The 25,428-nt window shown below is 53.3% G+C and overlaps 8 protein-coding genes across 8 annotated transcripts; 4 read left to right on the top strand and 4 right to left on the bottom strand.

Moving 5' to 3' along the window:
* Nucleotides 1-869: 869 nt before the first annotated feature.
* On the bottom strand, nt 870-9,254 carry P174DRAFT_458175 (type I polyketide synthase; the record flags this gene model as incomplete). Its single annotated transcript, XM_024829627.1, has 13 exons — nt 870-1,558; nt 1,669-1,840; nt 1,919-2,212; nt 2,286-2,554; nt 2,623-2,907; nt 2,973-3,292; nt 3,346-4,144; nt 4,297-4,762; nt 5,150-6,238; nt 6,313-7,084; nt 7,132-8,513; nt 8,582-8,850; nt 8,924-9,254. The coding sequence occupies 13 exons, from the start codon at nt 9,252-9,254 to the stop codon at nt 870-872; spliced, it is 7,137 nt and encodes a 2,378-aa protein (XP_024686130.1).
* Nucleotides 9,255-9,786: 532 nt separating this feature from the next.
* P174DRAFT_502092 (glycosyltransferase) lies at nt 9,787-11,448 on the top strand (the record flags this gene model as incomplete). Its single annotated transcript, XM_024831069.1, has 1 exon — nt 9,787-11,448. The coding sequence occupies exon 1, from the start codon at nt 9,889-9,891 to the stop codon at nt 11,446-11,448; it is 1,560 nt and encodes a 519-aa protein (XP_024686129.1). The 5' UTR covers nt 9,787-9,888.
* A 38-nt stretch (nt 11,449-11,486) lies between these two features.
* Nucleotides 11,487-12,029, bottom strand: P174DRAFT_112554 (uncharacterized protein). Its single transcript, XM_024821032.1, has one exon. The coding sequence runs from the start codon at nt 11,883-11,885 to the stop codon at nt 11,526-11,528; it is 360 nt and encodes a 119-aa protein (XP_024686128.1). The 5' UTR covers nt 11,886-12,029; the 3' UTR covers nt 11,487-11,525.
* Nucleotides 12,030-12,727: 698 nt separating this feature from the next.
* P174DRAFT_510527 (cytochrome P450) lies at nt 12,728-15,591 on the top strand (the record flags this gene model as incomplete). Its single annotated transcript, XM_024831682.1, has 5 exons — nt 12,728-12,957; nt 13,849-13,926; nt 13,993-14,396; nt 14,460-14,671; nt 14,730-15,591. The coding sequence occupies 5 exons, from the start codon at nt 12,728-12,730 to the stop codon at nt 15,555-15,557; spliced, it is 1,752 nt and encodes a 583-aa protein (XP_024686127.1). The 3' UTR covers nt 15,558-15,591.
* Nucleotides 15,592-17,527: 1,936 nt separating this feature from the next.
* P174DRAFT_439296 (putative cell cycle control protein (Cwf23)) lies at nt 17,528-19,341 on the top strand. Its single transcript, XM_024826760.1, has one exon. It carries the CDS (start codon nt 17,844-17,846, stop codon nt 19,167-19,169), a length of 1,326 nt encoding a protein of 441 aa, XP_024686126.1. The 5' UTR covers nt 17,528-17,843; the 3' UTR covers nt 19,170-19,341.
* Nucleotides 19,242-20,711, bottom strand: P174DRAFT_439295 (YgfZ/GcvT domain-containing protein). Its single transcript, XM_024826759.1, has one exon. It carries the CDS (start codon nt 20,685-20,687, stop codon nt 19,344-19,346), a length of 1,344 nt encoding a protein of 447 aa, XP_024686125.1. The 5' UTR covers nt 20,688-20,711; the 3' UTR covers nt 19,242-19,343.
* Nucleotides 20,712-20,782: 71 nt separating this feature from the next.
* On the bottom strand, nt 20,783-23,890 carry P174DRAFT_439294 (decapping enzyme complex catalytic subunit DCP2). Its single transcript, XM_024826758.1, has 2 exons — nt 23,565-23,890; nt 20,783-23,457 (listed from the first exon to the last, which is right to left on the bottom strand). Exons 1-2 carry the CDS (start codon nt 23,578-23,580, stop codon nt 20,969-20,971), a joined length of 2,505 nt encoding a protein of 834 aa, XP_024686124.1. The 5' UTR covers nt 23,581-23,890; the 3' UTR covers nt 20,783-20,968.
* Nucleotides 23,891-24,448: 558 nt separating this feature from the next.
* Nucleotides 24,449-25,417, top strand: P174DRAFT_385467 (DUF4112 domain-containing protein; the record flags this gene model as incomplete). Its single annotated transcript, XM_024823257.1, has 4 exons — nt 24,449-24,523; nt 24,593-24,807; nt 24,866-25,173; nt 25,205-25,417. The coding sequence occupies 4 exons, from the start codon at nt 24,449-24,451 to the stop codon at nt 25,339-25,341; spliced, it is 735 nt and encodes a 244-aa protein (XP_024686123.1). The 3' UTR covers nt 25,342-25,417.
* Nucleotides 25,418-25,428: the final 11 nt, after the last annotated feature.

Here is a 25,428-nt window from a genome sequence, read left to right as displayed (position 1 = left end):
TTCACTCACCTGTATCTACCAAGGAGAATTTGTGGGATTGCCATATGATTGCTACATACAGCACTAGTGTGAAAGTGAGGGGTTAGTGTGCATAGGAGAAAGAGAAACCCCTGCATCTACTAGATTAGTATATCGCGGCTCTTCTCCAACCAACAGACGAGCTGCTATGTACGTGATAGTCACTGGTCAGAATCCGCCTGCGGCCTTGTATACCCCTAGAGCACATGTAGGCCTAGGAGTCATGCCACACAATAACCCTCCCCTGCCACCGCATATTAACCAATCAATGAATTATCGCAGACAAGGTGTTATTAAGTGACCTGACATATTCCAAACCCTTTTGTCTTGAACAGCATCTCTCTGATTTACGGGTGGCTATGTTTGCATACACCTATTACAACCTACTGTGGAACTCAGACTGTTGGATTCCTAATGCTTCCACCCAGACCACGGTAGGCTGTGTTCCATAAGCCAGTGGGAGAGATTCCTTCCTACGTTGGCTCTGTCTGGCCTCGCCCAGGCCGTTTACTCCCTATTTCCATTTGCGTCGAGACGCTTTGACACTCAATGACCCGCTTTCCTGGCTAGAGCGGCAGTTACATGCTGTCTCTTCTGTTCAATACCTCATTGGCTTCCTAATTCACTCAGCACGTAGGACGTTTGATATTTTATGCAGCATTTCCGGAAAGCTCTGTGGCAGGACGAACGAGGAATTGATCCAGCATTGACTCAGAGCTGGCAGTAGCCAGGCGTTGGCGAGCTCATGCCATGTAAATCCAGTTAGACAAAGCTTTTGTGGCCAATATTGCTATATCCCAGCTACCCTTACGAATTTGCTGAGAGTTTGGACGTCCCTTCTACTAACAACATCAGTTGTCAGCCTCCACCACCCCGTCCGGGATACATTTAGATTTCCCAACGATCCTTCGCGAGAGCGAGCTAATCGGAATGTTGCTCAGCAGGTCAAAGACGGAAACATCTGCCTGAAGCTCCGTGAAGATCCATCCACGCAACTCCACCGCCAAAAGACTGTCTACACCGTAGCTGCTTACCGGACGCGACGCCTCGACGTCTTCGACGGGCATCATCATGGATTTGGCCAATTTCCCAATCAGCGCCGTGCAGACAATCTCGGCGGCAGCATCCATGGTCGTAACACGCGATAGCAATGCTTGCAGCTGCGCCGAATCCTCGTCCTTCGTCTGGGCTACCTGATGCGTATCGACCTGGACGAGGTGAGCGAACTTGGCGTCGTTGAACCACCAAGGATATTTCTCTGCGCCTTGCGCCATCATCCCGCCCGTTCCGAGGCCGGTTACCAGCTGAGGGGGAACCGGCTGTCCTTTGATGCTCACCCCGGTGATGGCAGCTTGGACCATGCCGAGGAATTCCTTCTCGCGGATCCCGATGAAGCTCCACGTTTTGGTGTTGTCGTGGACCCGCTCCTCTGTGTTATCGGCCAGGAAGCCCACTCCGAGCACCATGCCAACATCGATGGACACTCCGTGCTGCCCGTGAAGCTGTCGGTAATGCGCCAGTGCGTCTTGGAAGGAGTTCCCTAAAAGGTCTTGTCAGTAGCTGCATCATATACAGTGTTCATCACATAGATATGCCTGTAGATTGCTCCGTCGCAGACAGTGTATTGAGACTGTAGATTGCAAAACTCACCAGCAGAATAATTCCCTTGTCCTCTCGAACCGGCAATGCCGACACTGGAGGACAGCAGCACGTAAAAGTCCATGTCCTGCGGCAGATATTTGTGCAAATTCCAGCTTCCCTGGACCTTTGGTCGAACAGCGCCCATGAATTGTTGATGCGTCATGTTTTGGTAAATTGCGTCCTACAAGATCTATTAGCCTGCGGGGGAGACAATAAAGCCGTTGTTCTCTTACATTCAAGACCATTGCCCCTGAATGACACCTTTGACAGGAGGAAATTCATTCGCAAGGATGGCTACCGCAGCAGCCACATCGGCTTCCTTGTTCACATCGCACGGGTAGGCAGCCACCCTGGCGCCGCGTCTCTGTAGCATATCGACTGTCTCTTGCAGTTCCGGCTTCTTCAGCCCGGACCTGGACAGGAATACGATATGACGTGCTCCTTGCTCTACCATCCATCGGCCCAGGCATCTTCCCAGTCCCCCAGAACCGCCTGCCAGGATGTAGGTGGAGTGAGGATCGAATGCATATGGTGCGACTTTTGGTGGGATGCACTGTGTTATTGAAGCAGTAGTCAGCATCTATCGTCTATAGGCCAGAGAAAAGAAAAAGAAGGTGGGATCGCACCGGAACCAGTTCGTCTTCGGCGGGTTCGAGAACGATCTTGCCCAGATGTTGGCTCGTCTGCATCAGGCGGAATGCCTCTTCCATTTTGGAGAATGGCATCGAGACGACGGGATGGACTGGCCTGATGATACCGCGGTCGAGAAGACCCACCACATCCGAGAATACTTGGGCTGCTAAAGAAAGGTTGCCTTCCAGGACCGCAAGCATGTTTATGGCGTGGAAGGAAGCGTTTCGGATGAAAGGTGCCATGTCCAAGCCGGTATTTCCCACTAAGACGGAGTCAGTCGCCAAGTCGTGCCCCGGTAGACCCTTCCTGCTGGGTTCAAGCATAACTGACCTATATCCCTTTGCCCCAATTCAACAAACCGTCCACAGGTTGCAATGCAGTGCCACGATTGTCGCAGCGCTTCGCCAGCCAGCGAGTTCAGGACCACGTCGACACCTCGGCCCTGGGTCATCCGTCTGATACCTTGTGCAAATTGTACATCCCTGCTGTTGAAAATGTGGTCTTGCGGGATCCCATACTTGTCAACTAGGAGCGACTTCTTGGTCTCCGAGGAGACGGTAGCAAAAACCTCCGCTCCGATATGCTGCGCGAGGATGATACCTGCTTGCCCTACGCCTATTCATTGGGTCAGTCCCTTTGTTCCTTTAGGCTGCGGATATTCTGCTTGAAAAGAAACGTACCTCCAGCGGCTCCATGGATGAGGATACTCTCCCCGGCGCGCAATCCCGCGGCATGGTGCAGAGCGTAGTGGGCGGTGCTGTAAACGACGGGGAGAGAGGCTGCCGTGCCAAAACTCATTCCGTCAGGGATTCGGTGCACCATTCTTTGAGGCGAACGGAGATAGTTGCTGAATGCACCAGGACGCCAGGTCATGACTGCATCTCCAGGACGGAGGTTGTCAACCTGACTGCCAACCCGGGTTACCACACCACTGCAGTCGATGCCCAGAGCGGGCTGTGGTAATTGTCCCATCGCAACCATGATATCCTTGAAGTTCAATCTATCTGTTTGTCAGTGGCTGTTGCCCATTGAGCTGGATGGATAACGACATACCCGACACCCTTCACTTCAATCTCAACCTCCTCTGGCTTTACATCCTCCCTGGTGATAACAGGATCGTCAACAAATTGAAGCGTGTCAAGCCGACCGGGAGTCCCGACGGACAACGTCAACGAACGTCCTTCCTGCTTGAACGGAGCCATCTCCGGTTGAGGAGCGACGTTATACGTGGCAATCAAATCGTTCATGCCCTTCTCCATAAGAATTCGCGGAACCATCGCCCGCTCGTTCCGGATTGCATACTCCCAGTCAGGTCTCTGACTATCCCGTGAGTGTGCACCCTGGACGAAAATGTCGATCAGGACTTTAAACCCCCGAGGGGAATCCAGTGACCGCTGTGGATCGAGATCGACCGTGGTGAAGGCAAGCTGTGGGTTCTCCGCACGGATGCTACGCGCCATGCCGGTCATCAGGTTCGCAAAGGGGGACTCGCTCGTGGTAACCGCCCCTCGGGAGACCCAAGTCACGTCAGCAGACTCAAGGATGAGGACTCTCAAGGCATCCCACTCCTCTGGGGAAATCTCCGGCAGGAACGGGTGCTCGGGGTCGCATTCAAGCAGCGTCACAGAGGACTTGTTCTTCAGCTCGTCTGGGGGAGGCATGTGTCGAATGGTCGTAACTGTAACATCTCTCGCACCGCGCGCCTGTAAGCTGGCCGACAACGCCGTCGTCAACTTTTGCACCTCTTCTGTCGGAGCCTCGGGCACGACGACTAGAACTTCTGCAGGCACAGCGTGCCCTCCAGGGGCGCCAGCAGAAGAAACCAGTACAGAGAGGAAATGATCGCGGGGTCCTCCCAATCCGGTAGACAGACGTCCACGCCGCTATATCCCGCTCGCAACAAGGCCTCGTGCCATTCAGTTTCGGTCAGGACTGGGCCCCATTTCCGGCCGTCGGCCTCTCCGACCCACCATCCTTCCAACGACCCCACAATCATCGTGGCACGCAGGAGCGGGTTGGTGATCTCACTGAGGACCAGCTTACCGGACGGCTTCAGGAGCTTCTTCACATTTGCAAGCGTGGTATCCATGCGTCGTGTGGCGTGCAGAACGTTGGAGGCGACTATGAGGTCGTAGCCACCTTCTTCCAACCCCTGAGCCACTGGATCCTCTTCGATGTTGAGCCGAGCGTAGGTCATAAAGGGCGCCCAGGACTTGAGCTTCAGCCGGGCCTTCTCGAAAAAGCCAGCGCTGATGTCTGTGAATGTGTAGCTGGAGAACATCGCACAGGTGCCGTTGTGTCCTCCCAGCCGTTCGAGCAAGGGAAGCGTGGCTCCCCCCGTCCCCGCACCGACTTCTAGGATCTTCATGTCGGGCTGCTTATGAGCCAGGAGCCTGACGTACTCGGATAATTTGGCATAGTTCTGAGGGCAACCCACCCCGCTCGAGTAGAAATTGTGCAGAAGATTGTCCTTCATCAGTACCTCGAGTGGAAGAGTGTTCCCTCGCAGAATGTCGACCAGATTGAGGCCATGCTGATGCAGAACTGCACCGTCGGTGGTCGCCTGGGACACCCGAGCTAGAATCTCGTCCTCGACATCCTGGCTGGTGTGTAGCCAGTCAATATCCGCGATGCTGTCTTGATGGAGAATCTTTCCCTGTACGGCAAGATCATAGGTGCGCTGCATGTACTGGTAAAAGGTCCGCAGATGAGGTGGTGACAAGCTCTGTGCCTCCTCGGGGGTGATGGCCGCGAGCACGCGCTTGATGATAATGAATGAAGCTAGCTCCAGTTCGGCAATTGTTGCTGGACTCGTTCGGTCAAGATTGTCTGGGGATGCCTCGCAGATGCTTGTGACCTCCTCCGGTTGGAGCATGGCTAGGTCTTCCTGCCAGTGGAAGTAGCTCGTCAGCTTTCTCATACTGGCCGCAGCGGCCGCATTGTCAGACGTCCCGGACAACGATTTGCTTTTGATGCCGTCGAAGACCACCAGAGGTCGTTCCCAATCCGGCGTAGAAACAGCAACAGTGGCCTCGCCGTCGTCAAATCCTGTCAGCCGCACTCGGGCGTACCCTTGTAGCAGAGTACCAGGCAACGAAGGCACAGCTGCGGACACATACAACCGGTCAATGGATATGGGCACCTTGGCGACTGTCATCTCCTCGCCGAGTGCAGTCGTGGCCGGAAGCGCCATCTGGATGATGCTGTCCAAGGTGGTCGGATGGATAACATGGTCGTACTCAAACTTCATCGGCATCCGGCTCCGCGTGTCTGGGATGCGAAGCGAGCAGACACCCTTGTGATGGCCTTGTTTAATGTCAATCAAATTCTGGAAGACGTCTCCGTAGTACAGGCCGATCGTTGTCAGATGCTCATAGAACTGGCGAGGATTCTCTGACTTGGGACAATCCCCAAAGGTCTCAAGGTATGTCTCCCTGAAGACTTGATCCGACTCTCGATCCTCATCGACGAAGAGGGGATTTTTGGACTCCTTATATTTCACTTGAATCAGACCCGAGCAATTCTTGTCCCAGCCTTCTTGTCTCGTGTATAATGTAAACTCGTGCCACGCCGAAGTCGTTGCCCGAGAGCCAAGTCTCCATGGCCGGAGGGAGAGCACCATCTCGACTCCTGGGTCGTCAGCCGGTACGACGATAGCCTTGCCAATAAGGATGTCGCGGAGCTCAAATCCCTCAATCTCCCTGTCCGGGTCCGCATTCTGCTTCATCGCCTCAATCGCGGCCACCATCATCCCTGCCGCCGGATAGAGAATCGAGCCCTGCACCTTGTGGTGCTCGATCCACGGCGCCTCATTGAGCCGGATGATGTTCCGCCAGCGAGGGTCGATGTCCACACCATCCACTGTCAAACTGCCCACCAGGTCCTTTCGTGGATGCTTGCGGAAGCGGTGGTTCATTCCCGCAGCCGACTCGAACCAGTACCTTTGCTGCCGGTTCCATGCGAACGGGGGAGATTGACCAGATACGCTTGGCATTTGGGTGCTATCGCCTCGCGATTGACCCGGGAAATGTCAACTGGGTATCCGGAGGCGAAGAGCTCGCCCGCCACCTCCAGAGCCGTCGCACATGCATCGGATTCACGTTGTAACACCGAGAGATAGGAGACATCAGAGGTTCGTGGCTCGGAGCCCAGTGTCTGCTTGATGGGACCTTTTAAGGCGAAATGAGGACCGATTTCAATCAGGATATTAGCGTACGGCTTCCCTGCACGTCTGCTTTTTTTGCCCTGATTTGTCTCCGTGTAGCTGAGGAGACTGTTCAAGGCGCCCAGGAAGTCAACGGGATTCAGCAGGTTGGCGACCCAGTATGAGGCACCCAGATCAGCATTGCTGACCAATGTCCCTGTCACGCTGGAAAACATCTTGATTTCATCCCCGTCCGCTCGCAAAGGGGAGACATCGTGAAGACTGTCGAGATAGTGCGAAGCAACGGTCTCCATGTGCGGAGAATGATACGCGATCTCCACCTTGAGCCGACGGGCAAACTGTCCATCCGCTTGAATACGTCTTTCAAGTTCCTGTATAGAGGCAGAGTCACCAGAGAGAGTGGTGCTGGAATGGCTATTGATACATGCCACCACAACTCTCGCGTCCGGCACCTCGTCGAGGTACTTGTTGACTTCTGTCCGTCCCAGGCCGACGGCCAGCATGCCCCCATTCAGATGAGGGGCAAGGCCGCGGATACTTTCGGACAGTCTTCCACGGTGGTAGGCTATCATCCATGCACTCTCTCTAGTGATGGCACCTTTGGCATACGCGGCGGCAATCTCTCCGCTGGAATGTCCGACAACGGCGCGGGGCGGACTCCCCAATGCCTTAACAGGTCCACCAGCGCGACCTGAACCGCCGTACAAATGGGCTGACTGAACGAGGCGGCGTTAATCCGTGATGACTCCGCATCCTGCAGCAGCTCATTCAAAAGCGACCAGGAGCAGCCGAGCGACACGAGGAAAGTGCTGGCTGCTTCCAGGCTTTCCCTGAAGACCTGGTAGGCACACAGTTCCCGTCCCATTCCATACCACTGCGCTCCCTGCCCCGTGAAGACGAATGCCACCTTAGGTGTCCCGGAAGACCGGATTGGCTTACGCCAGGATCCAGCGAGCTTGTCGATAAGCTCGGTCATGGTTGACGCGTAGACGAAGCTCTTCCACGGCAGGACGCTCCTTCTGGTGGCCAACGTATAGGCAAAGCGGTTGAGCAGTGTTTGGCTCCCGCTATCCTGCACCTCTGCCTGCTGAGCCGCCAGATACTCCGAATACATTCTGGCTGTTCGCTCAATCCCAAGCTGCTCATGGGATGACCACACATACAGCAATGCCCGCTGCTTCTTTCGGTCGGAAAAATAGTCAACGTCAGTTAAGAGCTTGAGGCGGTCGGACAGGAGAGATGTATTGTCGAAAGAGAGAGCCACGCCGGAGTCCGCTGAAGAGGATGCTGCCGACTCTGCGTCCCCTTCCGTGCTGCTGTTGTGATTGCCCTTCAGGCCTCGCGACCTCATGTAGTGAAACGCATCATCGAGGATGCAATGCGCGTTGGTTCCGCCATAGCCGAAAGAATTGATACTCAGTCTCCTTAGGCCCGGTTTCGGCCAAGGCATCAAATGAGTAGGAATAGCCAGACCCCACTCCTCGAGCCGGATTCGATCGTTCTGCCTCTCAAACCAAAGGCTCGGGGGGATTTGACCTTTCTCAAGTGCAAACACTGCCTTGACAACTTGTGCCAGACCGGATCCTCCCTCGAGATGGCCGATGTTGGTCTTAATGGAGCCGACGAATACCGGATCATCCTCGGATCGGGACTTGCCAAACGTCGCTGCCAGGGCCTCGGCTTCGACCGGGTCACCAGCCGGTGTACCCGTGCCGTGCGTCTCGACGTAAGCTGTGTCTGTGAAGTTCAGTCCGGCGTTTGCGTAGGTCTCCCGGATAAGGGCCTCCTGTGCCGTGGCAGAGGGCAGTGTGATGCCAGGGGTATTTCCGTCCTGATTCACTGCGGTCCCGCGGATGACGGCGCGAATCACATCATTGTCCCTCAGTGCCAGATGAAGGGGCTTCAGAATCACCACCGCCGCACCCTCGCCACGCGAGTAACCATTGGCCTTGTGATCGAACGATTGGCATTTCCCATCCGGGCTGAGGAAATGCAAGGCCGACATGGCCGACATGATATCCGGCAGTAAGATCAGGTTGGTGCCTCCCACGATTGACTACAAGGGACAGTCAGCCGCTAGTTCATACATGACTGGTAGCATCAAATATAGGAACCAGCCCTTACCATTTCAGACTCTCCCGTTCGAAGACTCTGGCACCCCAGGTGGAGAGCTACCAACGAAGAGGAGCATGCCGTGTCCAGACTGATACTCGGCCCCTTGAGGTCAAAGTACCAGGAGATTCGATTGGACATAATAGCGGAACCCGTCCCAGTTCCATGATACAAGGGCAGGTTTTCCCGGTCACAGGCAAGCATGTCACTGTAGTCCCTGGTGAAGCAGCCGATGTAGCAAGAGGTTTTCGACCCTACAACGTCCTCGAGACGCTGCCCGGCTATTCGATCGTATAGTTAGCAAGATCGGAAACTCAAGCAAGGACAAAAAGGGCAGAAGGGGTCCACGCGTACCATTCTCCAATGCTTCGTACGTGCACTCCAGCGCCATGCGTTGTTGGGGATCCATCGCCTTTGCCTCTGCCGGCGTGATGGAGAAGAACGGGGCATCGAACGCAGCAATATCCCCGTTCATGAAGTGTGCATGGCGCACGTTGAGAGTCCCCTGTCGTTCATGGTGTGGATGGTAGAAGGCATCCATATTGAACCGATCCTTGGGCACTTCACCCCGAGCGCTGCGGCCCTCCGAGACGAGCTCCCATAACCTTTCGGGGCTCGATGCATCAGCAGGAAATCGACCTCCCAGGCCAATGATTGCTATGGGCATGCATTTGTCCTCTGTCATAGTTCGCCTGCTGAGATTGGAGGAAAGAAACATTGTTGGAATTTGTTTTTCCCTTTCGGTATCGCAGAAAGTGTTTAGCTGGAAGGGAGCATATAAGCCACAAGAACTGTGAGGGTGTCAAGGTTCCAGGTCATCTTTTCCTCGAGACCCGAGCGAAAGCTACATGCATTTATGGAAATCCCTTTGATAATGGTAGACCCCAACCTAGAGCATGTCACGATTATCGAGTATAACCCTCCGAGCTACAGATAAGCGTTAGTGTTAGAAGGGGGCCGACGCTACTGCGACAGAAGGAATGCAATCAAAAATTTGTTCAGTGTCCATCCACCCCATGTCTCGGGGGGCGGATTGTCTCTAGAGTGTGCGGAAAAGTCCCCGTGGGGACACGGCGACATATGCATGTTAATAGTGTGGCAGTCGCCGCCCTCTTTCGGTGACATTTCTCGTCAAATTCAGTGGCGAGCTTCTCTATCTGTTGGCTGGACTGGAAGCCTCGAGCTAGGAGCGGTGCAATGTCCTGGACTCGGGGGCAGCCAGATTCTGCCTGGCGAGGTTATTTTACGAGGTCGACTCAATCGTGGACTCACCATTACGGCAGCCTGCGATACAGTCATCTTGTGTTCCGTCCAGAACGATGCTTGACGCCAGGAAGTTCTTGATCGTTGTCACGGCTGGTGGCAAGACCAACGCATCTCCTATCTTCGAGATCGCCCAGATATTGAACACAAGGGGCCATAAAATCGAATTTGCAACGCTCGACGGACAGCAGGACTGGGCTCGAGAGTACCCCTTTGTCTCCCAGGTCTACATTCTCGGGCCAGGCCAGACTTCAGAAGCGGAGGAGCAGGCGTATCTACAAATGTCGAGATGGAAACTCGGCCTGCGATACACCTTCGAACCGGTCATCGAAACGAGAAAGTACCTCGAGTCGAGCTGGGAAACGGTGTATCCAGCTCTCTCCCAACTGGTTCAGGACCCCGTCTCCCGTCCCGATTTCATCCTTGCCGACTATCTGGTCGATGCGGCTCGCGACATGCACATCGAGCACGATATCCCGATTGCCATGCATTGGCCCCAGATGCCCACAAATATGGTCCCAGCCAGCTATCTCCCAGGAGCAGCTGGGCTGCAGATGGAAGTGCTGACGTCGGAGCACGCGACTCTCTGGCAGCGTCTTCAAAACTACCTGTTGGCCTTTCGAGCCCTGCCCCCTTACCTGCGCTATCGGTCGTGGGTGCGTGATCTACGCGCGAGGCACGGGGTCCGACGACCACTGGTTACAAGGAGCAAGCCCGATTACCTGCTGCTGGTCAACTCATTCTTCGGGCTAGAACCGGCCAGGGATCTGCCTCCCAACGTGGCGGCCATAGGCCCCGTGTTAGCGGATACATATCCCGGCCTGACGCCCGAGCTCGAATCCCTTCTCGAACACCGCAACCGTATCCTCTACATTTCTCTGGGGTCTCACGCGCTACTCCCGGACGTCATTTTACAACGGATCCTCCACGGCGCCCTCATGGCTTTGCAAGACGGGAAGGCCATCGACGGAATAGTCTGGTCGATCCGAGGCATGGCACTGAAACAGTTCAACCTCGACGCGAGCGTGCCTGGGCCTCATCCGGTGGCCGCAGCAGGTCCTCTCCGTATCAAAGATCTCGTCTCAGGTGTTGATAGCATTCCCATTCTCTTCGCCCCATTCGTCCCCCAGCGCGCTCTCCTCGCCCATCCCAAGGTGTCCGTCTTCCTCACCCACGCCGGCGCATCAAGCACCAACGAGGCAGCCTACCATGGCGTCCGCACAATCACGATCGGCGTGTACTTTGACCAGCTCACCAACGCGATGAAACTCAGGGACGCGGGGGTCTCCATCCCGCTGGACCGGGATACATTCACGCCGGCGGATCTGAGCCGAGCGATCGATGCCCTCGTCGCGGACGTCTCGGGCACTTTCGTGGGCAACTGCGAGCGGGTGCAACGGATTGCGCGGATTGCGTCCAGGAGGAAGTGGCTGGCTGCGGACCTCATCGAGGAAGCACTGGCTGATTTTGAGGGACGGAGGAAGCTGGGCATCGCCGACGCGCAGCGTGGGATGCATCTACAGACGGCGGATATGCGCATGCCCTTTTGGAAGGTGCATAATTTGGATCTATGGGGATTGCAGCGGGATGTGCTCTCGCCAGCTTGGGATTACTAGTCTGTGTTCCGGTTGCTCTCGGTATTGCGTTGAATGAGAGTAGAATAGTTTAGTCCACCAGAACTGAACGACACTAATTACCCTGCCTCTTGGGCATGATTCAAGTCCCGGTTGTGCGGTTGCATCCTGTCTGCCTCCTTAAAGTCCACTGGCAGTCTCTTGAATGTCCCAAGCACACAGATCCAGCACGCCCCCGTGAGGTACAAGACCAATTGGATCTGCTGATTGAACCCATGTCCGTAGACGGCCCCCACAGCAGCTTGCTTGGCAGGGCTCAGCTCATCCATACTGGCTACATCCAACAGTAGGACGCTCATCTCATGAGGCGAGAGGATGCCTGGCAGCTCTCTCCGCAGACATCGAGTCAGCAGCGTCTGCCCGATCGAGACACCAACGGTGCCTCCGAGCACACGCACCTGCGTCACGGCACCCATCATAATTGCGAGATCGCTCGCGTCGACCTCCAGCCGCGAGATTATGACCAGACTTGTCAGGGTGAGCCCAAACCCCAATCCTAGAATCACCTGATATCCATACTGGGCGGTCGATACCCCCCTGCGGTAGGAAGGGTTGTCATCAGTCCTAGCCCTAGGAGCTGCAGCGACACTCCCCCAGTAGTGTGTAGAATGAGATATTCTTCCGGCTGTTGACCATTCCACCCAGACCCGCTCCGAAGGCAGAGAGGAGGAGAAGTGGGAGCATGCGGATTCCCGACGCCACCGGGGTCAGGCCGTCCTGGATCTGGAAGCGCTGTGGGAGGTACACGATGAGTACCATGAACGGGAAGCCGGCGAGAAATGCAGATCTACAGTGTCAATGAGCGACCAGATCCTCTCCAGTGATTCAAGCAAGGGCATATCGACGTACAGTAAACAGGCGGTGACGATGCGACGCCTCAGGAGCCATACTGGGAACACAGGCAGCATCACCTGTGCAAAGGAAACCCCAAGGTGCTTCTTATTTGCAGCAAATCCCAAGAATACCTCCCAGATCACGAATGCAATCCAACAGATTCCGCACAGAGCAAACGAGGCGATGATCAGACCACTGTTCCACCCATAGTCGCCGCCACCTTCTTCCAGCGCAAGAATGATGAATATCGACCCTGCCAAAGACAGCACAATTCCCGGCCAGTCAAGACGGTTTACGCTCGATATTGAAATCTGCAGCCGCCCATCGTTTCGGGGAAACACCCAAAGAACAAGCGCTATTGCGAGACCGCCACCGGGAATGCTGGCATTACTGTTGGTCATTTACATATGGGCTTTTGGGTAGAAGGATGAGGTACTTACTTCAAGTAGAATACCCATCGCCACGTCGTTCGGGAAGTGAGTACACCTCCGAGAATGGGACCCAGGATGCTGGAGAGGGCAAAGATGGAACTCATCAGCCCGGTCACTGGGCCGATCGCATCAACAGGAGTCACTTCGGCCATGACAGCCATGGCCATGCTGTAGATGCCGGCGCCTCCAATGCCCTGCAGCGCGCGGAACACGATCCTACAAGTCCGTAAGCAACACGAAGCAGCGGTAGAGCGAGCAAGGTCAGTTACCCACAATTGGTCTACCGTACGAGCCACTCCACACGCAATGGAGAATACTGTGAAGATGACCAGCGCACTGAGGAAGGCGGACTTTCGACCAAATATGTCGCTGCATCTGGCGTAGATGATGAGGAAGCCTGTCCGGTGCCAGTGAGCTTTGAGAAGTCAGAAGCAGAAGGTGTGATGTATTGCGAACCTGTGTAGGAGAAGAGATATGACACCACAATCCAGTTTGACTTGTTGTAGTTCCCCAGCTCCGAGGCAATGGTGACGAGGGCTGTCGAGACAATCGTCGTTTCCAGGGTAGATAGCAGGAGTCCCAGGAACAGCCTGGCCAGAGTTAGGGGTTCGAAACAATTCCCGCTGCTGCTGGAGTCCTACGCTAGTATAGTCACCCAGAGTCTCCATCCATTCATGGGAGCGAGATACGCGGATTCCAGGCGCGGTGATGAGCCATGGCCCCTCTCAGTCTCTTGGGGATCGGTCATTGCTGCTCAGATATTGGGAGAATGGAAATGTCGGGTATTATTCTTGAAAAGGCGGTCATCCAATTTGTATGGGCAATGATAATTATCGATTCAACGGGATAGGTGGCATATGCAAGCTCGGCGACATTTCTGGTCCTCTGTCTACATGTATCTTTTCGGCGACATCTTAGCCGGAGATATTACACTCTATATCAGTTCCGGTGCAAATAGACTCTCCCTTCGACTGTGTATCTTTCTCACCACAGAATCTTCATCAGGCGCGACCGATCATGGGCCTTTTCCATACAGCTTTGAAGCAACTTTCTGTCTGGCAGTATTGGCAGAACAATATCGTGTCCCTTCTATTGATTTCAACAGTAATCTACGCAGTGGCTCTTTCTACTTATCGGCTCTATCTGCACCCCTCCGGTCGTTCCCTGGTCCGAGGCTTGCAGCATGTACGTTTTGGTAAGTTTCTCTCTATCCAATCCCACCTAATAGGACTCGTAACTGGGCTGCACTGAAGCATTCAAGGTACGAGTTCTACTACGACGTGATCCTCGGCGGCCAATATACCTTCAAGATCCGTCGCCTGCACGAACAATACGGCCCAATTGTGCGCATCAATCCGCAAGAGCTTCATGTCTACACGCCCGAATTCTACGATGAACTGTACGCGGGCGCACACCGGAGGAGAGACAAGTGGTACTGGGCGATCAAAGTATTTGCTGCGGACGAATCCACCTTTGCGACGACCAAGCACGATCTGCATCGGTCCAGGCGCGCCGCGCTGAATCCCTTCTTTTCCAAGGCCCAGGTGAAACGATTGCAATCTGTGATTCAGGAACGAGTGGATGCCTTCCTGGACAGGCTTCAGACGCTTCAGCATAGCGGAGCGGTTGTGCGACTGGACAGGGCCTTTGCGGCATACTCGGCAGGTGAGCCATAGCTGTCGCGGGTGGCTTCCCACATGTCTGACATTTCCATTATTCTACCGCCAGACGTGATCATGGAATACGCATTCGGCAAGTCAGAACGCAAGCTCAACGCCCCGGACTTTGATAGCGCGTTCCACAACGCCTGCGTAAATGGTGGCAGATCGAGTATGCTGATGAAGCAATTCCCACTCATCCTGTGGACGATGAAGCGGATGCCGCCCTCTCTGCTGTTGAAATTGAACCCGGAGATGACCTCGTTCGTCCGCATGCACACGGTAAGACATAAAAGGGCCCTTCGCGGGACCAAAAGTAACTGTGGGCAAATACAAATAGGACATCGCAAAGCAAGTCCGAGAGACCATGGAGTCTTCCGAGCAAGCATCGAGCGACAATGTCAAAAGCCCACATCCGACAATCTTCCAAGAAATTCTCAACAGTAAGCTGCCGCCGCACGAAAAGGCTCTGAGGCGTCTGGCGCAGGACGGCGGCGCCGTAGTCGGGGCAGGCACTGTCACCACCGCGTGGGCCATCACCGTCGCCGTCTACCATCTGCTCTCGCAGCCCGCGAACCTTCGCAGGCTGAAGACTGAGCTCACCACCGCGGACGCAACCCACATCACGGACCTTGAACGGCTCCCCTACCTTGCAGCGTGCATCCAAGAAGCTCTGAGACTGAGTTACGGCGTCAGTTCGCGACTCGCGCGGCTGGCCCCGGATGAGGCCCTCGTCTTCGCCGATCCCGATACCCATCGAAAGTGGACAATCCCGCCCAATACTCCCGTGAGCATGACCAGCCTGCTAATCTTCCAGAATCCGTCCATCTTCCCGCAGCCGAAGCTATTCCGTCCCGAGCGGTGGCTGGAAAATCCGCGGCTGGATCGGTACCAGGTGGCGTTTTGCAAGGGCAGCCGGATATGTCTGGGGGTGAATCTGGCGTATGCAGAGATGACGCTGATGCTGGCGTCGCTGTTTCGCCGATACGGATCTGCCGAGGCCAAGGCGGATGAGGATATCGGCATGTTGGAGCTTTTCGAGACGACGGCCGAGAACGATATCGAGTGTTCCGTCGATGGGTTCGTACCGCTGCCCAAACCGGGAAGCAAAGGTGTTCGTGCGAGAGTGTGGCCGGTTAGGAAGAAAGTGAGCTGGCAAGGTCTGTAGCTATAGTTTATTTTCCAGTGTATCTCGTGCCCAGAGTAATCTGATCTTATACATTCCATCCTTACTATTTCTGATGTCTTCCCTCCCGGCTCGGGCTTCGCTTGCCTTGCAACTATGTAGTGATCTCGTCAGATACGGTGTATTTCGAGATATCAGTATACTAAAGGAGGGTTATAGCAGATAGACACAGTTAAAAGTCCTCATCGTAACCACCACCTCGAGCCGTGGCTGGTAAGAAATATGGTTATGGCATTAGGGGCGAGAAAGGATGCTCTCACTCATGAGATAATGACAACGAAGTATTCTAAAGGCGTTCTTCTGGTTCACATGAGAGTGAGGAATGCTTCTATATAGAAGGAAAAGAGTTTTATTGTCAATTGCACAGTTTGATTCAAATGTCTGCTCTCAATGCCGCGGTCATCCCTCATGCCAGCCTCGATTCTCCATGGGTATGACAGTGCGTACGGAGTAGGTCGCTATATCGAGCCTGAACCCATGGACCATGAGGGTGAGATGATGGCTATAATTAGAAATCCGCACATCGCTAGCCATTGGCCTAAGACCGGGGAGAGAAGCAGAGGTGATGCAGTAAGGCATTGTAAGAGAGCAACAGACCTCTCCCTAATGAACTCTCCTCGTCAATTTTCAATCTACTTTAAGACACTGGATAATGGTGTCCTTAACTACTGAAGTAGAGCTTGCACAGTTTTGGTTCTGATAGTCATGGTAAAGGGGAACTAACATAACTGATGGTAGATGAACAAAGATTATGTTATGGAGTTAAGGAAAGCATAAGGCTCCCACTCATTTACCACTGCTTATATGAATCTTCTTACTGGAGTTTCCTGATAATGTTCAAGAAGGTCCCAGTACCGCGCCAGCATGTAGATGGAGCTGTAAAGCACGAGTTTATGGAGGTTATCTACATAGAATGTTAGTCTTGCCTGCAGTAGTCCACACTTTCAGAGTGAAGGAATATGGATAGGGTCTGCTATCACACCTGAACTCTCTGCTAAGGGAGAAGGATAATTTGAATAGTTACTGAGATAGATGAGCTCCAGAGTCTTCTAAACCATATTGGCAGGCTAATAGCTAATGTGATATTCGATTAACCCTGTTGACTTAAAGTTATGCTAAAGATGATACTTAAGATTGCATGCTTCTTCTCTCTAAATTAAAGGTGTACACAGGAATCCTATAGTCAGCTATGATAATGAAGGCATCTACTCCGACTCTTATTTTCTATAATGCTCTGGTAAGTTCCTCTGAAAGAGCTATATTTCGAACATAGCACATAATTATTTAGAATGTATTTAGTGAGATCGGTGACTCTGTTTGCACTTCAAAATGAATTAGTTTGAGCTTAGACCATAATGTTTTTGTTAATACGTAGTCAGCTTGCAGCTGGGTAAAAAAAGGCCTGAGTCCAGCATACAAAACAATTCACAAACTTAAGCTCTACATGCCCTATACTGTTCATGTTGCTTAATCTTGGAGTTGTGCCATGACTACTGGCGTTGTTCACTGTCACTTCGGGCTGAAAGCAAGGGTCAACTGTGCTATTGAGCGCTGAATGAGTTTCTGGGACGCTACACATACATGTCAAGAAGAAGAAGATTAACATATAGACTTCTAGGTAGCAATACAGATGTTGTATACAGGAATTCACAGGTCATTGTTTCATGTCAGCACTATTCCTTAGTACCAAAAATTGTAGACATCATTAGGACAATGTGAAACTATTGCCCCAAAAAAGAGAGGAATGTGAATGGATATGGCCATGCTTGGCGCAATGACTTTTATTCAGCTGTCATGTGGTTCTCAGGGTGAATAATCAAACTTACTCTGTACCAGTTCAGGCAAGGATTCACTGAGTAAACGGGGAATATCCGGAGTGCTCCAGGACTGCTTAGGGGAGCGATCAGGACACGCACTTTCTCTCTCCGGTCATGATCCAGCTGGCTCAGTGAGCAAAAAGCGGCAGCACTTCGGACTGAATCCGGAAATGGAAAGTAGCACAGTTTCCGCAGAAAAACAGTTCAGTAGTGTTCCGCCACCGCCAACACAGAAAAACCGATCAGAACTCCAATCTTTCTCCACCTTCGTCTCAACCATGCCATCATTAACCTCATTCTTTCCTTTTATGGTGATCCTTTGAATCCTCAAAGTCTATCAGCTCTTCTATAATTCACGGTTTTGCGCGTGGCAAACTTTGTCTGCTGGCTAAGTCAGTTTCTTCCCACATTGAGATAACAGCGTGCTTTCTTCGCGCGAACTACGCTCAAGATGCCCTCGGACGACGATCTCAAGGCACACGCTGCCTCCAACCAAGATTTCTATGCTCTCCTTGACATCCCACCGGCCGCTTCGGAGTCCGAAATCCGCCGTGCGTACAGGCGGACAGCCCTCAAATACCATCCTGACAAGATCGCAAACCCGACACAGACAGACATCGACAAATTCCACCTGTTACAGATTGCCTACGATGTACTCTCTGATCCCTCCGTACGGCAACTCTACGACAATGCGCGGGAAGCGCGCGAAAGAAAAAAGCGGGAGCTGGAGATGATGGATGCGGCGAAAAGGAAGATGAAAGAGGACTTGGAAGCTCGAGAGCGTGCCGGTGCGGCTGCGATGGGAGGTGCACAACGAGGCGTCAAAAGGACCTGGATGTCTGCCGGCATGGCTGGAGTGGACGACGATGCCGAGGAGAAGCTTCAGCGCGAGATTGAACGGATTGCGGAGGATGGGCGGCGGCGACGCAAGGAGGCTGAGGAGCGACTGAAGCGAGAAGCTGAGGCTGAGGGGAGGAGGTTGCAGCAGGAACAGGAAGAAGCGCGGAGAGCTGCAGATCGGAGCAGTCAACGAGTCGACCGTTCACACGAAGGTGGCACGAATGTTCCGGAACTCGAGCGAACCATCAAAGTGCGCTGGGTTCGGGAAGGCCGAGGTCTGGATCTAGACCAAGATCGCTTGGTGTCTTTGTTCAAGCCTTTCGGTGAAGTCGAGAACACGTTCATGCTCAAGGACAAGCGCCAGCGTGTTGGGGACAAGCGAGAGAAGAAGACTGTCGCGACAGGTGTTGTGGTATTCGCCTCCATTGTCAGCGCCCATGCCGCCGTGCTGGACAGCGAGAAAAAGCGACGCCAGAGCGCCGGCCAACCGGACAACGACTGGTCGCTCATCGAATCTGTTTCCTGGGCGTCTGGCAACCAGCCAGACATAGTGGACACGGAAAACCGGGCCGCTTCTCCCATCTCCACGGCTGATGAAGCTTCGTCAACACAAAAACCAGCTCCTTCCGTTGGCCCCTCCAAACCGTCTTTCGACTTTTCTAAGCTCAAGTCAGCAGCGCCGCCTGGTGGTCTAGGCAAGATCCCCGGGAAAGCGCCCTCGTTTGCCTCGTTCGCCTCGGCCGCAGGCTCGTCAAAGTCAACGCCATCCGATACATCGGCCAATGGACGAAGCACTCCAAGTTTCCAGGAAATAACATTAATGCGATTGAAGAATGCACAGCGCGAAAAGGAGCGGAAGGCCCTCGAGGCACAGCTTATGAAGGAGGATGAGGCAGCAGACGCTGCTGAGGCTGCTGCCGCTGAGGCCAAGGGGTAATTACAGTTTTCATTCTTTTGATGTTGAGCGTCCTTTCGTTCGGTAGACTTCTAATTTCAGAGATACCCCTTTCAGCTTTGTTCTTTTTATTCCTTGAAAGAAAGTTTGTCGTCTATAGAGAATACATGGTCGTTATATGTACAATATATGATACACGATGTGCCGTGATCCACGTCACTCATTCCGCCGTTGCTCTTCCTCCTCATCTAACTGATATAAGAGCTCCTTTGCCCGGTGGCCTTCCTGGTTGTCCACCTTGCGAGCAAGGTTCCTCGCTCCAGAGAAGATATACTCCCTCAGCCAGGCAGGCACAAGAGCTTTAACCTTCACTTCTCCCGCCTCCGTAGCATTCGATGATGCTTCTTCTGGCGCAGACCATGAAATCTTGAATTCTTGCTCGGGGCTGTACTGTGAACCTTCGCCTGTGAGCACGATATCGGTCATTATCTCCAATCGACAAAGAGCTAAACCGATATTTCCAACTCCGCCGAGGAACTTCCCCGCGCTTCGGCCCTTTCTACCTTCAACCTTGGAGATATTCGATCCGCTAGGTGGCAAGGCCACCGCTGCAGAGGGATCATACACAGGGGTATCACTGGATGGAAGGGCGGAGTTCGCATACAACTGCACAGGCACAATCCGTTTCCGCACAACTCCCGTATGATGCGTACGGATCGTAAGCTCCTGGCCGACGTAGCAGCCCTTGCGGAAGTCAACCCCCCGCATCATGTCCATATTGCATTCGAGGGGAAGCGCAGACTCGCGGATTATCTCGGCCTGGCCTTCCGCTATACCGTGCAACATTCGACGAACCGTGTACATGCCCAAATCGACCTCGGAGCCAGCAACCTGAGCCTCATCCGGTAGATGGACGCGTAGGTCCTCCTCGCCAGGCGTAACGAGCCGGGATCCGAAACCCGGAGCCCGGGTATCGATACAGCCTGCAACGGATGATGAGGGTGAGAACGGCGAGGACGATTCCGATTCCAGGTTGTACGCCGCCCATCGGGGCTCGGCGTGGTCTCTCCACGACGACCAGACGGTGCGTTCACCGTCTTCCAGCGCACGGAGCTTCAACTTTGACCGAAGTTTATGCTTCTTAAGATGCTTCAGGAGGCTGGACACCTCGTTTTTGTCCACTTCGACCAGCCATGCCGGGTCATCAGTTGTAGCCGTCTCGCTGTCTCCTTTGGGCATCGGATAGATGAATGCATCGTTCAACACTCGACCTTGGGAGTTCAGGAAAGCCGTGTAGGTCCCCGTTCGACGAGTTGCGCGGCTCGGGTCGTTCGCAACGAGCATATTCTGAGTAATTAGACCTTGAAGGAATGTAGTACTATCGACACCTGTGATCGATATCAAACCCCGGTTCGTAAGTCGAGCATACCCGGACCGAGGCGGGGAAGAAGGGACAGCATCGCTCGATGGCTGAGCGCGGTGCTGTACGGTGGTCGAGAAGAGCCTTGAATGGCTCAGACAGCGAGTACAAATTCTTTTCGAAGATGCAATGGACCGCATTATGACTGTGTTAGGCCGTTCATGACAATCTTACAAATGATTGTTCACTGATCAAGAGTTGCGGGTATGACATCGACGGTCGGGCGGTGAAATTTGGCAGAATAGGATAAGATAAATGCAATTATTATACAATCAGTCTACCTCTCTACACAGGAGAGAAGTATCAAGGACAAGAGGGTTGTTGTTCGGCGTTATACAATTAATACTAGTTCAGACTGAACCTTCTGAAGGACATAGTTACATGTTGGTTCATTGTTGAAAATCAGCGCGAGCCTGGACACTCATTTGTTTCCCTTCGCTACACCTTCCAAGAATCCAAGCAGGAAAGCCTTATTGACTGGGGACGAAACCTTGTTCGCGTTCGGCGTTTCAGTGCCAACCTCGGAGGCAGGGCGACTGGGCGAAAGCGGACTAACAGCCGAGGAAGCAGCCGACGGTTTGGTCAGTGATGTACGGAGGTCCAGTTTCCCAGAGGGTGAAGTAAGTGGAGAAACAGGCCGCTTGCCAAAAAGTGAGAGGAGAGCCTCCTTCTGCGCAGCTGTTTGGCTTGGTCGGCGGTCGAAGTTTGGCTGAGGAGGCTGACCAGGCTGAGCAGGTTTCGTCACTTGCCCAGCACTGAGAGATGGGGAAGTCACTTGCCGGCCCACGCCGTTCTCATCCTTACTCCGTGTCGGAAGAATGTTATCTAGGTTTAGATTATCCGAGCGACGTAGTATCTGCGGCTGGAATGGCTTCTGTGGCTCTGCGGTCTTCACCCTGTTGATACGAGATTGAGAAGACGCTCTTGACGAGGGAGGCTTAGGAGACTGGGAAGATGCTGGAGTGGGTGAGCGATCCTTCTTGTCCGACTGCGGTCTGGTCAATATGGTAATGGGAGACGCAAGAGGCTGTGCGTGTCGATCTTTGTTTTTCCGGTTTGAGCCGTTCTGGCTCTTCTTCGCGGGTTGCTTGAAAGCCGCCTCAGAAGGAACGACGGGCGGAGGCCCGGACGAACTGGTAGGATTGCGTGGAGCTCCCTTTGGTGTCACATGTGTGTTGGGGGCAGATCTCTTTGGAGTGCTAGGATCGGTGCGAGGCCGTTGGAGAATTTGTTTAGCAGCCGGAGAGACAGGCTGGGCCGATAATTCGGCAAGCCCCGGAGGAGGGGCTCCCTTAAGGAGACTCAACAATTGATCTTGATGTTGCGACGGTTTGCGCTCAGCAGCTGGCGTTTTCTCCGAGGGCGTTGCCAATTTAGCGATTGTTGTCTTTGGCGTTTTCATTGAATTGTCTTTGAAAACGTTCAGCAGCGCTAATGAGTGGCTGGTAAGCTTAGGCGGAGGCAATTTGCTTGCTGGTGGTATAGTTGCCCCTTGAATTTGCGGAGCTTGCGCCGCCTGCGAGAATTCAGGATCGCCGGTTCTCTGGTATGGAGCTGGCGCTGGCGCTAGCGCTGGCCTATGAGTGTGCGTGTTTGCGTGCAAATCGGACGGGTGGGGATTTGAAAACCGTGATACTCCATGATAACCAGCCTGGGGACCTCCGACACCAAGCGAGTGCGCGGGTGTTGGCAAATGTGAAAGAGCAGCGCCATGGTGTGGTTGCCCGGGAATCTGTAATGGATTGTCATGTTGCCCAGAGTAGGCAACTTGCTGAGGGAACCCTGGAAAGAAATTTGGTGCCGAAAGAGTGTGAGGTTGATGTGGTGGGGGCATAGCCTCATGGAAGACATTAGGAGGGAATGCCTGGTCGTTTGTGGGAGCCCGGTGAGTAGGTTTGTGAGAGGAGCCGCTCCTTAACAATTCCAACAGAGCATTGGACTTGGAAGCATCCGGACCAGGAGTCTGTGTAGGAGGGAACTGATTCTGAGTGGAGGCCGAGTGGATTTTAAGAAGTCGCTTGAGATGAGAAGAGGCGTCCTCTGCTGAAGTAACTTCAGGTAAATCACTAGGAACAGCATGCCTGGCCGGTGTATGGTGGATAGCCGGTTGAATGGCCTCGTCCATAGATGTTTCTCCTTCCAACTGCGACAGCTGTTTGATGCCTCCTGATTGTGCCTTTGCCTCAAGCCGCCGTTGTTGAGCGATCCATTTCTTGAGTGGATGCATGAAAGGTGCAACCATGTAGAACTTGTTCGCGTTTGCAACCGCCAAATTCTCATCGTTTGGCTTGCTTTTCTTCATTAACGTTGGCAAGTCCGACAGCTTATACCATTCAATCTTGCTGATTTCTTTCCGGGTACGAGGTTCAAAGTGAGCATCCTGTGGCACGCCACGGAACACATATAACCTCATATGCTGTTCTCTCATGGTAATCTCGATATACTTGACTTCCTTTTCATCCTTCACTAGCCCGGCCTCCCGAACGTCATAACCAGTCTCTTCGTAGACCTCCCGGATGGCGCAGTCAAGATCCTTTTCATCCTTATTGATTTTACCGCGGGGAAAGCTCCAATTGGCGCCCTTCTTCCAGCCCTTGACCAGCACTACCTCATCCATATCCTGATTCAACAGGATGGCACCACGCACCGGCACACGGGTCTTGTAGGCCAGAAACTCCGAGAACGCTGTAATATGATGGTAGTGGGACCATTGGGACATCAGTGGGCAATGCTGAAAGATGCGCAGCGCGAAAGCTTTCAGAGACAACGAGGGAAGCGCCGGGTCCAATGGCCGAATGAAATCCTCATAGAACCATTGCGCCTCCTCCACTTGAAAACAGATTCGTTCGACGGACTCCAGCTCTTCGCGAGGCAAATTTATAATGAAGCGGACGCACAGGTCATCCAGCCCTAATGTCAGGGAGTCCCACCATTTAGCATCGTCATCGACATCACCATCACCATCACTGCAGTCGCCGTCGCCACATTGAGCGACCGGAGAGAAGACGAAAACTTACAGTCCTCCAGCTGCATCTTTGTTTCTGTCATACTGTCTGACGTCTTCTAGCATTTCAACACGTCCTTTGTCTGCGTGACGAGGTCTCTCCGAGAGCCAGCGGCGCGGAGAGAGAGGCGGAAATAGAGGGGGAGAACAGCACCAGTGATGCAGCTTCCAGTAGGGTGCTTGGCAGAAAGCACCCGCCTTAAAGCGTAGCGTTGCTGAGTGGAAATGGAAAGTAGTGGCGAGAGCAAACCAATGGCTTGTCTACCTTGAGAGCGAGTGAATCGATAATCACCTATGTGAAGTGGGGGGGTGAGGTTGAGTGGGTTCACTCGCTCTGTGATAACCGAGTGTTGGGCGACAATCACAAGGACAAGAGCCTGAGAGAGAGCAAGCTGCTGAGGGACAGGTGATTTGTGGCGCAGTCATCCAATAGGTCATCCAATAGTAGCTTTTGATGGTTCAGTAACTGCGCCACAGCTGTGGCTCTGTGGTCTGTGCAGATCAGCGGATCAAATCAGGGAAGGGAAAAGTGATGATCGTCTGAGCTGTTGGGCACGGCATGACGTCTCTGGTAATTATGTGAACCAAGGGGAGAAATGAGAGACGATACACAACGCTTTGGCACCTACAAGTGCTGGTTGACATATACAGCTCACCTCCAAAAACCTGCTTATACCACACTATCTGGGACCTGCCACGTCAAATTTTGGAAAGCTTAATTCATTAAAACATTTTATCATTGATCCCTTGTCGAAGCCTACCCAGATACAAAAGAATCTAAGAGCTCTCCGAAATCCTTGCTCGCGAAATCGATCGGATTCTTGTTAAATCTCTTATTTCCGTATCAACTGTTGTTCTAGATAACCTTCGTTTTTACTTATCGACTGAGAAGAAGCCATGTCGGGTGCTCTGGCGTCCTTGGTCGGCAAGAGAATTTTAGCAGAATCGGCGAGGAACCATTTCGGCCAAGAGGTAAGCTCATGAAAGATCAACAATTGGAATGCATTTTTGTGCATAGCGACTGATGCGGGTCTTGCCCAGGATCCCTATTTCGAAGAAGTTCCGGCTTCGCGACTCTACCGAGCCTTCGGCAAGAAGACACGGAGGAGACAAAAGGCAATTCCTCCAGGACTCTCTGAGAATGATCAGAGAGTCCTCACCCAGGTGAAACGCAGGGCGTACAGACTAGATTACTGTCTATTCAATCTCTGCGGCATTCGCTTTGGCTGGGGCAGTGTCATTGCGTTGATTCCATTGTGAGTTCCGTATCGCGCATGATGTTGAAATTGACACTGATGCTCGTCAATTTGTCAGTCTCGGTGACGTTGGCGATACCGCACTTGCCATGATGGTCGTAAAGAACTGCGAGGAGATTGACGGGGGTTTACCAGCACGGCTCAGGATGATGATGATGATCAATGTGCTGATCGACTTCGTTATCGGTCTGGTCCCATTCGTAGGCGACGTTGCAGATGCTGTGTACAAGTGCAACACAAGAAACGCTGTCATCCTAGAAAAGCACTTGCGGGAAAAGGGGGCGAAGGCGCTTAAGGCGCAAAGTCGAACTGCGGAAGGGGTCATTGATACCAGCCTGCCCGAGGAATTCGACAGATATGACCAGAGTGCCTTGGACATACGAGAGCCAGGCACAAGCGGGACCTGCTAGGCCTGAGCCTGCCAGGCATCCGAAGAGAGACCGGTCGCAGAAAGGGTGGTTTGGTAGATCATCCGGTCGAGCAGGTGACTTGGAGGCTGGAGTGGCGGATAACTCAAATTCCCGTGGTCGATGAAGAGAAAAGGATACCCCCTTAGTTTGTGCTAGTGCCTTTAATATTTCCAAAGCAATGAAGTGTCATCTGCGGTTCCAAAAAGCCACC

This window comes from Aspergillus novofumigatus (assembly GCF_002847465.1).
Source record: "Aspergillus novofumigatus IBT 16806 chromosome Unknown P174scaffold_2, whole genome shotgun sequence".
In the NCBI taxonomy this organism is placed as follows: domain Eukaryota; kingdom Fungi; phylum Ascomycota; class Eurotiomycetes; order Eurotiales; family Aspergillaceae; genus Aspergillus; species Aspergillus novofumigatus.
Note: the sequence above shows the minus strand (reverse complement) of the source record. Positions and strands in the feature narration are given on the sequence as shown.